This window comes from Lepisosteus platostomus, chromosome 4 (genome assembly GCF_059453375.1).
Source record: "Lepisosteus platostomus isolate fLepPlt1 chromosome 4, fLepPlt1.hap1, whole genome shotgun sequence".
Classification (NCBI taxonomy): domain Eukaryota; kingdom Metazoa; phylum Chordata; class Actinopteri; order Semionotiformes; family Lepisosteidae; genus Lepisosteus; species Lepisosteus platostomus.
Window position 1 is genome coordinate 13,245,816 of NC_142614.1, and position 10,745 is coordinate 13,256,560.

Consider the following 10,745-nt stretch of genomic DNA (forward strand, 5'->3'; position numbering starts at 1 on the left):
GTAAGGCAAAAACATATTTTACTAAGAATACATTATCAGCAGCAATTCAGTCCTAGCCTGAAGGGGCCTGGATTTTGCTGTAGTTTTACATTTTTATTTTCTCAAAATCCTCAAAAAAGGTTACGAAGTGCACCTCCTGGACGTCTTCACAGCCAGCACTGGGACGATATTAAGCCATTTAAGGTAGGAATTGGATCATAATGTGTAATTACAACAAAACGTACTGACTGAAAATGAAAACAGTAAATAAAAGAAAACGGAAAAGATCACCGGTCCTATTCGGACAGTTTTCATCAGACTCGGCGCTGTTCCATGATCGCTGCTCTGATCTTCCCCGACTCTCGCGCTCTATCCGGGCTCCTCAGTACGAGCAGACACGGAGTTTGTTCACGTGAGAATCTGCTTTCTCTGTCGGCAAACCTGAACCCCATTAAGAGAGAATATCTGTGTGCCTTTAAAAAGATGTATTTTGGAAACAGTAGGTATCATGGATTTGTTCTCTGTGGGAAACAAAATGTGGGTTTCGGGCATTTCTCTCTTCAGCTTCTTGGTGTTCGGGCGTTTCTGTGATGCCGCTACATGGCGCTCAGCTCCCGGACGGCGAACCGGTATCACGCACAAGGGGGCTGTGTTTTACGACGTTCCTCGGTTTCCACAGCAGGATACGCCGCTCGTGCGGGCTGTGTCGGTAGTGTGCGGGGAGAGTCAAATCGTGGTGCAAGTCAGGAGAGACCTGTTCGGTACCGGTCAGCTGATCAACTCCTCGGACGTCAGTCTAGGAGACTGTGCGGCCACAAGGCAAGACGACGCGGCGCAGGTCCTGATCTTGGAGTCCGAGCTGCAGGCTCTCGTAGTTCGCTGACGGTAGGGTGTCTGGCTTTGACATCATAGCTTCATATTTTAGTGGTGTCCCGGCTTCACCCGTCACTTCTCTCCTAGAGCGCACCAGAGGAGCTAGTGTAGAACTTCTCTCTCAACTACACCCCGCGGGCGATTGCCAACACCCCCATCGTGAGAACGAATGGTGCCGTTGTCGTTATTGAGTGTCGCTACATGAGGTGGGGGAGGCATCTGCTGTCCTGCAGGGTCCACAGAGCTCCAGGGCTGAATAAGGACCGTGTCACTCTACTGGAGTCTTTCCCAGGCTTCACAATGTGAGCAGCAGCGCCCTGAAGCCCACCTGGGTCCCCTACACTTCCAGGACATCCTCTGCAGACTTGGTGGATTTCTCCCTGGTGCTCATGGCTGGTATGTGCTCTTGTAGGGGAGAGGTGCAGCAAGACTCCCCTCCGGACTGGGGATGTCTGCTAGAGAAGGTTGATTTGGCTTGACTGGGGGTCTATGAAGGTTTGTTCCCAGTAACCAGAGCTCTTTGAAGGGATCTGTATTTGGGAGACGTTCATCTGGTTCTCTGCTATTTTCCTGTAATGGCTCCTCTCCAATGCTAGATGACTGGATCTCCCCAAGGACCTCCAACGTGTTCTACCTGGGGGACGTCCTGAATATTGAAGCCTCTGTCAACCAGGCCAACCACCAGCCCCTCTGGCTCTTTGTGGACAGCTGTGTGGCCACCCTGGTGCCTGACCAGACCTCTACCCCCAGATATACCTTCATTGAGAATCATGGGTGAGTCCTGTGCCTTCTGATGGAGGAACTGCTGTGCAGACGGTGCACTTGCAATGACCTCCCCTCTCCCCCAGGTGCCTGACTGATGCCAAAACAACAGGCTCCAGTTCTCAGTTCATGCCAAGACCCCAGGACAGCAAGCTGAGGATGAAGCTGGATGCCTTCAGGTTCTATCAAGATGCCAGGAGCTCAGTGAGTGTCTTCCTGTGGCCTCTGGGCTGTGAGGAGGTTTAGTTGCAGTGGAGCCTCTGACTGAAGGTGTGCTGTTCCAGATCTACATCACCTGCCTTCTGAAGGTGACTGCTGCTTCCCAGAGTGTGGACTCCCTGAACAAGGCCTGCTACACTACTGGCAATGTGTAAGTGAGGAGGAGGGTGTTGCCCGCAATGTGCTCTGATGCGGGTGTCTGCAGTGATGCCTGTCCTGCTGTAGGTGGAGGTCTGTGGATGGGAGTGATCAGGTGTGCAGCTGCTGTGACTCCAGCTGTCCTACTACCAAATCCAGGCACTGGATGAGAATGAAGAGAGATCTGGGATCTAAAAAGGGTGAGACTCTCTTGCTTGTGGTTTCTCAAAATGAGAAGAGGGGATTCTAGTTCTTGTAGATGCTAGTGTTCCACTCCAGTAGTATGAACATTGGTACATTGAGGGATTGTGAGCAGAAGTCTTCATAGAAAACCATGGCACTGTATGCTGTACACAATCCCTCCTGCTCTTATTCTTGGGGAATGTAGGCAAAATGTGGAAATGCAATTGTTCTCTGGATTGCTACATGAAAAGGAGCATTATAAATGGTGTCCTTACCTCCAACAAGCTCCTTACAAAATCCTGGTCGGGCTTATGTGAAAGTGAATGCTGTCTTCTGCAGTGCTGTAGGTATTTCAATCCAGAATTCCTTCCAGTTGCAGCTGCTGAGTGGGAAGGTGATGCCACAGTTGGTCCTCTGTTTGTGCTGGGAGAGTAGGCTGTTGACCGTCCAGCAGAGGTGAAAGGTCAGAGGTCTCAGCTGAGAGCACAGGAGGAAGGTGATGCAACAGATAGAGGAAGCCTTTAGTACCCAACCTGTATACTGACTGGAGTCTCAGTGGAACTGAACTGGTCTAAAAGCATCTCTATGGTAGAGCAGTGTGAGCTAACCTGTCCTCTCTTTCCAGGAGTATCTGCTGAGCCTGTGATCCTGGCTGCTCTGGGGGCAGTGGTGGGGCTGGTCTGTGTGGCTGTGTTGGGGACTGTTTTTTACAGGAGACTGCAGAGCAAATCCACTGAGCTGACTGTGGAGAAATAAAGGAGGGATTGGAAACTGTCTCTCTGTGTGATACTTGTTCCTTTCTTAATCCAGTGCAATAGATCTTGAAACCTGCTTATTGCGCTGACCTCTCATGTCCTCATCATGCTACCCTGTTCAGTGTCTTTGCCACAAGCACTGTGGGCAGAGGGCGGGCAATCGCTGGTGGGCTTGGGCTGCCTACCTTCAGGGCTGTTACTGCACTGGCTTTCAGCTAGTCTGACAGCCTTTCTTGGGCAGATGCTTAACATTAAACAGCAGCTCCACTCTGTAGCATAGATGCTATGGGTGGGGAGCTTCTCTGCAGCTGATGATGGCTGCTTCACTGTTCATTGCTGCTGTACTACATGCTGCTCCCTCTGCTCCTGTGAGGGAGCAGCCTGGACTCCAGGCTGTTACACATCCCTGACAGCAGCACATGAAGTTTTTTTTTTCTTCTAATTCAGGTTCTAGTTGACACCGCATACTTTATGAACGGTAGAGGAGAGCCACAAGGCAGCCACGTTTAGTATGTTGCCATCTGAGGCTCTTTACGGTCACTGATACGCTTGATATGATTCTCCGTTTCTTTGATTTTATGGAGTTACACGTTTTAAAGGATCTGACTTTTTTACTTCGTTATGAGGTGAAAATGTTTTGTTGCGACTGTGGCGTTCGGTATCGAATGGAGCGGGCGTAGGACTCGGGAAAAGAGGTTAACCAGAATCGGGGAAAGGTGCACAGGGACAGGGATTACAGCGCTACACCTACAAGCGTACAGAGCCTGTTTCCAGCCTCTATCCCACTACATACAGTCCCCTAGTCCCGCCCACAAGCGCTGTTCCCAGCCCGCCTTGCGTGCGCATGGCTCTACAGTATTATCAAACTAAGTGTGTGGATGGAGTTTAGATTTTTCTAAACAGTATTGTACTTAGGCTTTTGTTCTAATACACAGTACCGGCTAAGACAAGAGCCTAAACAAAATTAGCTTGCATGAGCAGAAGAGATGTTAACGAAGGCTAAAAACCGCCGCTCCAGCTTCCTGTGTGTCTCAAACATGATGCATGTTTCTGTTGCAGCTGAGGATGATACTAATGTCAAAAAATGGTCCATTATCATTGAGATCGTAATTTGTTTCTGAAGCGTAGAAAAGAAAATCGGGATAAGAGATCTCGAAAGAGGGGAACACCGAAACAAGCCATTGTAATAATACATAAAATGTTATCATATGTATTTCATTTGGTTTTGGGTCCGTTACATCCATGTAACTAACAAACGGTAGACATGACCTATTTTCAAGCTAATCACGTAGACTATTCGACGTGTTCTAACTAGAAGTTAGCAGATTCTCGTTTGCTGCAATTGTATACATTCCGTATGTCTAAAAATCGGCCCTACCCGGACGAACAAAAGCGTGAAAGCAGTTCAGCGATTATACGTAAGCGGCAATAAAACGCATTGCTCTCCTTGCGGCTCCAGTATTTTACTAAATGGAGGTGTGAATTCAACCTGTTGCCGCTCTCCTCAGAGCTCAAGCGGACTAAAGCATACCTGAGGTCCACAACCCAGGCACAGTTCTAGAACGTTTTTTATCAAACTTTCCCATCTTCACAGCTTTGCTGATCTCACCTCCCTTGTTACTGATGGCACTTGATTTAAGCTTTTTACCTTCATCTTTGTTTCTGCAATTGCTTTCCACAAAGGTTTCAGTGCAGTACTTTTTAAGTTATGATTTGCCATCATTCTTACGAAGCGGAGATCCTATTTGTTATGAATTCTCACACATCAAGGTCAGTGTACAGGCGAAGGTTCAAACAGAAGCTCCCAGGGTACTGTAGACTAGGCAGGCTCGGAGTCAAAGAAAGAAACTAGGTGGAGGCAGGAAAACAGGCTCACAGTAAGAACACGGCTCAGTACAAGGCACTCAGGACTTCGCGAAAAAAACGAAGCTTAGACAGGCTTTATATAACTTTTAAAACTTTTCGAGGGTGTGGCAAATGAGGTGCTGACTGGTAGCACCCAATCACAAATCGGGGAACAGATATATATTTTTGTACTTTCCATTTATATGTATTGGGTCAAAATGTAGTGATCCCAGATCACCAGCTTGCTCTTAATTTTTCCTATGCCGTATCCCGGCAAAACATTTGAAACATTTCGAAACAGTGTGACGCCATGAAGTCGCGTTCAGCCTGGTCACGCGCCTTTTGATACGGACTTCGGAGCAGTGTACAGTATGGTAAAGCTATGCTCCAAATGAATCGAAGCAGTTTCGAGTCGTGTTTCTTTTAAACCAGTCGCATAAGCAAGATCAAATGATTCCTGGTTCAAACATCCAAATAGATTAGCAACCCAATGATGTCAAATTTTAAGCAGTGCTAATTTTTTGATTAAAAAATCACCGCTGAGGTTCTGTTTCCTCACTTGTTAACACATCATGGATAAAGACAATTCTTAAGAACGACGCTGGAGAGAACCAGCAGAGCGATCTGCGCACCTGGACTCAATTCCTGATCCTGGAGACGCGCAGAGCGTCTGAGGTCCTCGTGCGCCCGCTTCAGCCTGCTGCTGTCCAATCGCCGAGCTCAGCCAATCAGCGCGCAGAGAGAACTTAAGGCGCTGAGCGCGGCTTTCCTCTAGTTCCTCTCCGAGTTCCACCATGGAGAAGTCTGGGGTCAGTGGGAAAGTGTGGAGTCTGTGTGCTTTGCTTTTTGTGTTGCTGGATGTGGCTCTAGCCCAGAATCAGAAATGTCTGGTGAGTGATAATGACAAGGTGGTGTGTGGAGACCCGACCATCACGAGAGCCGACTGTGAAGCAGGAAACTGTTGCTTTGATCAGACAAGCCAGAGGCGCTGCTACTATGGGAATGATGGTGGGTTTGTGTAACCTGAGCACTTCAGAGCAGGATTCCTTTTTTATAATGGGACTGAATCCAGCCTTTGTATCCCCTCAGTGACTGTGCAGTGCACCAGGGATGGTCAGTTTGTGGTTGTGGTGTCCAGGAATGCCACTAGCCCTCCGCTGAGCCTGGACTCGGTCAGTCTGCTGGGGGGTGGCAGTGCAGCCTGTGGCCCTGTTGGCACCACTGCTGGCTTTGCCATGTTCAAGTTCCCAGTCAGTGCCTGTGGCACCAGGATGAGGGTGAGTTGCAGCCAGTGTCTTGTTCCCAGAGTGCCAGTGTGTGCAGGCTGTGCCTGTCATGTCCCCACCCCTGTTCCAGGTGGAGGCTGGTGCTGTAGTGTATGAGAACCTGATGAACTCCAGCTTCGAGGTGAGGCCGGGACCTGATGGCTCCATCACGAGGGACAGTGCCTACAGGTGGGCAGGTTGCCTTCTCCTTCCTCGGCTCCCCTCGGCCTGTGCCAGTTCCTGATGGCTGGCTTCTTCCTGCAGGCTGTTCTTCCAGTGCAGGTATGCAGATGATGAGCTGGTTCCTCTGCAGGCAGTGGTCTATACGGTCTCTCCACCCCCTCCAGCAGTGTCCCCAGGACCTCTCCGTGTGGAGCTCCAACTGGCAAGAGGTACCTGTGCTGAGCCTTCAGCTCTGCTCGGCTGCCCTGCAGGGTGAAATAGTGCTAAAGCTCTCTCCTCCTCCTCAGGAGAGCAGTATGACTCCTACTACAGTGAGGGTGACTACCCTGTGACCAAGGTCCTGCAGGATCCTGTGTATGTGGAGGTTCACATCTTGCAGAGGACGGATCCCAATATTGTCCTGACGCTGGGAGACTGCTGGGCCACTTCCACCCCAAGCCCTCTGAGCCAGCCCCAGTGGAGCCTCCTGGTTGCTGGGTAACCTGTCCTCCTGTAGCTCTTGCTGGATTCCCCACTGCTGACCCCTGCTGGCAGAGCTCTCACCCTTCTCCTCCTGCTGCAGGTGCCCATACAGAGATGACAACTACCAGACCACTCTGATCCCTGTGGGCGGCTCCTCAGGGCTGCTGTACCCAACGCACTACCAGCGCTTCATGGTCCGGATGTTCACTTTTGTGGACCCTGCCTCCCAGCTCCCCCTGAAGGAGACGGTAAGGAGCCATGGCTGGGAGGCACCAGCTTGATCCCCGAGGGCAGCTGACCTTCTCTCATCCCTGCTCCGCTCTCTCCAGGTCTAAATCCACTGCAGTGCAGCAGTGTGCCAGCCGACTGCTACTGACCGCTGTGTCCCAACCTGCAGCAGGAGGAGTGAGTACCTGTCGCATGTCGGCTCCAGTGCTCCAGCTGAGGGGTCCCTGTTGGCTGCTGAATCCTGGTCGTCAGTCCTCCCAGCAGTTCTTCTGTTCCTCTTCTAGGAAGGGCAGCTGCTGCAGCACGCGGGGGCTCCTCCAAAGACACTGCAGTGGTCTCTAGTGGAGAGGTGATCCTGACTGCCTCTGAGCTCCCAGCCCAGGGTGAAGCGCATCGGCTCTGGTCTGAAGGTGAGAGGCTCCACTGTGTGAGCGGTGTTGGCGTGTTGCTCTGGCTGTGTACTGACTGCTGCCTGCTCTCTCCTCAGTGCCCCAGGTCTTCAGCTATGGCTTGCTGGCAGTAGCTGCCTCCACTGTGCTTGTGGTCTCTGCTCTGCTGCTGGTAGCTGTGTGGAGATTCAGACCTTGTACACAGAACAAAGCTGTAACTGGAGCATAATAAAGGGAGAAGTGAACTCTGGTCCTCAGCCTTTTTCTTTTTCACTTTCTTAATGATGTCTAAGATGCTTACAGCTACTTCTTTCTAGAAGGAATGGTGGCAAAAACACTGCTTAACAGCTCAAAGTAATGATTATTGCAGTAAGAGGGCTTTTCTGCATCCAGCTCTGAAACCTCTTTTAGAACCACAGTCTGCTCCCTCTCCTTCGTTTTGGTAATCTGAGCACTGAGGAAGGTAATTCCTCAGTGTACCTGACTCCTGCAGGTGCTGCTTGGAGTCATGGGTAGCTCTGTTCCCCTTGCAGCGACTGTAGGGGAACTGATTTTGTACCTCTACTTACTGCGGCAATACAGCCTGCTCCTCACACTGGGTTGACATCATGCAATCCAGGAACTGGCTTTAGACTGGAATAGTCTGTGGTCTTGGCTTCTGTTTTCTGAGGAGAAATGGAAGTAGCAGGATTAGACTTGGATGTACTGTACTTGGGAGACACTGGTTCATAAACAATTATGTAAATAAAATAGTTTGAGTTTGTCTATTCATAAATTGACATTTATGATCACAAATGACCTGATCTCAAGGTGAGTTAGTGAGGGTGGGCAGTACTACTAAATTTTGGTCATCTGTATATTGAGTGTTAAATGTCTGGAATTGGTGATCTATCATGCAATTGAATAGTGTGATCAGCATAGTTTATTGACATTGCAAGTGTTTTCAGTGATGTCTTGTTTTGATTACAATTCAAGAGACTTCTTCCTGTTAAAGGCAAGAAAAGAAACCTTTGATTTTTGGGGTTCTGAGTGAAAACTTAAACCAATCAATTTTTAACCAATCTCAATTTACAATGTGATTCAGAAGCCCTTGTCTGGCGGGGGGACAAGCCGCATTAACTTTTAAAGATTTAAACCCTGCTGAACATGCAATAAGACTGACCTCTTTCAAATTGTATTTTAAATTTATCAGTGTATGTGGTAATACTTCAATTATTACTAATTATTTACTTACACTTATAGTGCCTTTTGGGACACTCCACTCCTAGTGCTTTACTGGTAATGGGGAATCCTCTCCACCTGTAGTGTACCAGATAGTGTGCCAGAATGCTCACCACACATCAGCTATCAGTGGGGGGGGAGCAGAGTAATGAATCCAATTCATCAATGGGGATTATTAGGAGGCCATGATTGGTAAAGGCCAAGTGGAATTTTGGCCAGAACACCAGGGTTACAGCCCTACTCTTTTCAAGAAATGCCCTGGGATTTTTAATGACCTCAGTGTCAGGACCTCATTTTTACATCTCACCCAAGGATGGCGCCTGTTTATAGTGTAGTGTCTCCATCGCTATACAGGAGCATTAGGACCCACATGGACTGCAGGGTGAGTGCCCCCTGCTGGCCCCACTAACACCTCTTCCAGCAGCAACTGTCCAGGTACTGACCAGGCTCACATCTACTTGGCTTTAGTGGGTTGCCAGTTGTGAGTTGCAGAGTGATATGGCTGCTGCAAAATGATTAAGTCATTTTAATCTATCAACACAGGTTATTCCTTTAAGCACAGGAATACAGATAAAACAATGAAGTTATGAAGAAGTCACATTTACCATCTCAACCATCACACCACTGACACCCACAATCTCCTGGCTGATCCCGTCTGATTCTTCAGACTTGATAAAGAACACACTTTAATTGTGAAGGTTTAAGGAAGTTTCTTTACCCTGCCTTACCAAGAGAAAGCATTCTGATGTACTTTCAAGTTTAACCTTTCAGGCTGCAAGTTTTCTTCCCTTTGAAGAGTTGTTTAAATCTAATTAATGTTGGGGATGGATTTAGTTTATCTGCCAGTTATAAAGGCACAACAGGAAGGAAGTAATCCAATAAAGATAATATTACAGGCAGATCTGACAGGCTTAAAGACTGTGAAAAGATTACTTGTTTCTAAATATTTTAATCTACAGTACACTATGAATACCCCCAGCTATGTCCTGGAATTTTTATAAATTTGCACACAAATATATACTACAAAACATACACATTAGGTGTGTATACAGTAGGGTTATTTATTGTCTTGTAATTAGTTTTAAGTATAATGATAGTTTGCTGGGAACAACAACATTTAAGAATTGAATGCTTTGTCAATGTTTGGAATACTTTGTGTGATAGGATTGGCTTCACCTGCTTGGTTAATAGGCAGCCTCCTAGCCATAGACAGAGGAGGCTCAAACTCTATTCATAAGGAGTGAGCCAAAGGGCAGCTGCAAGGAGGAGTCGGGATGCCTGAGATGAATGTGAAGGGAAACGTTTCTGTTCAACATACTATATATAGCTAGTTTTGTAATAATCATTTACACTTAATGTGTACTGTATTGCACTTTTCTGGACACTCCACTCAAAGCGCTTTACAGTTAATGGGGACTCTCCTCCACCAATGTGCAGCCCCATCTGGGTGATGCAACAGCTGCCACGGTGCACCAGTACGCTCACCACACACCAGCTATCAGTGGGGACGAAAACATAGTAATGAAAGTGTGTGGGGATTATTAGGAGGTTGGTAAAGACCAATGGGAAATTTGTCCAGGACACCAGGGTAACACCGCTATTCTTTTGAAAACTCAGGACCTCCATTTTACATCTTATTCAAAGGACAGCACCTTTTTTATAGTATAGTGTCCCTGTCACTACAGTATACTGGGGCACTAGGACCCACACAGACTGCAGCGCTCCCTGTTATCCCCACTAACACCACATCCAGCAGCAACCTTAGCTTTCCCAGGAGGTCTCCTCTCCAGGTACTGGCCAGAGTCACACCTGCTTAGCTTCAATGGGTTGCCAGCTGTGAGGTGCAGGGTGATATGGCTGCTGGCACATGTTGATTAGGTACAGCCTTGTGAGATTGACTTGACATTATTATCCCATCCAAATTTTGGTTAACAACTTCCATGTCATCTACCCGTTTCTAGAAAGAAATCAAAGTACTTGTTCCAGACTTGAAGATAATGACACCTAGAATTCCAGATCGCTTCAAAGTTTGCAGTTTCCACGTAACCCGGCCCAACAATATAATATCCAGGGTCAGGAGAGCCGGAAATGGTGGCTGCATAGTCTTTCAGTCATCAGCCTATGTCGCATTAAAGAGGAATGAAGGCTGGAGCCCAGTACTTGCAAGGAAGATAAGCAAAAAGTCATAGACTAACATCCTTACCTGACTAGTCATCAAAGTTTACATTTTTGTTATCAAAGTT

General features: G+C 47.9%; 1 protein-coding gene and 1 pseudogene across 3 annotated transcripts; both read left to right on the forward strand.

Moving 5' to 3' along the window:
• The first annotated feature begins 519 nt into the window (after positions 1 to 519).
• On the forward strand, positions 520 to 2,673 carry LOC148672746 (zona pellucida sperm-binding protein 3-like). Of its 2 annotated transcripts, none has more exons than XM_088628600.1 (8): positions 520 to 864; positions 940 to 1,058; positions 1,145 to 1,248; positions 1,449 to 1,626; positions 1,701 to 1,818; positions 1,899 to 1,984; positions 2,059 to 2,171; positions 2,528 to 2,673. In XM_088628600.1, exons 2-8 carry the CDS (start codon positions 1,054 to 1,056, stop codon positions 2,587 to 2,589), a joined length of 666 nt encoding a protein of 221 aa, XP_088484726.1. In that variant the 5' UTR covers positions 520 to 864; positions 940 to 1,053; the 3' UTR covers positions 2,590 to 2,673. The 2 variants fall into 2 exon arrangements, with proteins under 2 accessions (XP_088484726.1, XP_088484727.1); XM_088628601.1 differs by having other exon boundaries at positions 2,534 to 2,673.
• Positions 2,674 to 5,523: 2,850 nt separating this feature from the next.
• On the forward strand, positions 5,524 to 7,510 carry LOC148672747 (zona pellucida sperm-binding protein 4-like; annotated as a pseudogene). Its single transcript, XR_015935620.1, has 8 exons — positions 5,524 to 5,762; positions 5,844 to 6,031; positions 6,111 to 6,208; positions 6,284 to 6,411; positions 6,490 to 6,679; positions 6,765 to 7,069; positions 7,177 to 7,302; positions 7,380 to 7,510. The product of XR_015935620.1 is annotated as a zona pellucida sperm-binding protein 4-like (transcript).
• Positions 7,511 to 10,745: the final 3,235 nt, after the last annotated feature.

Bases quoted from the DNA above. Each gene is read 5' to 3' on its own strand.
- LOC148672746 (XM_088628600.1), top strand. The intron at 1,627-1,700 runs GTGAGTCCTGTG...CCTCTCCCCCAG, and splicing joins ACCTTCATTGAGAATCATGG to GTGCCTGACTGATGCCAAAA. The intron at 1,819-1,898 runs GTGAGTGTCTTC...GTGCTGTTCCAG, and splicing joins ATCAAGATGCCAGGAGCTCA to ATCTACATCACCTGCCTTCT.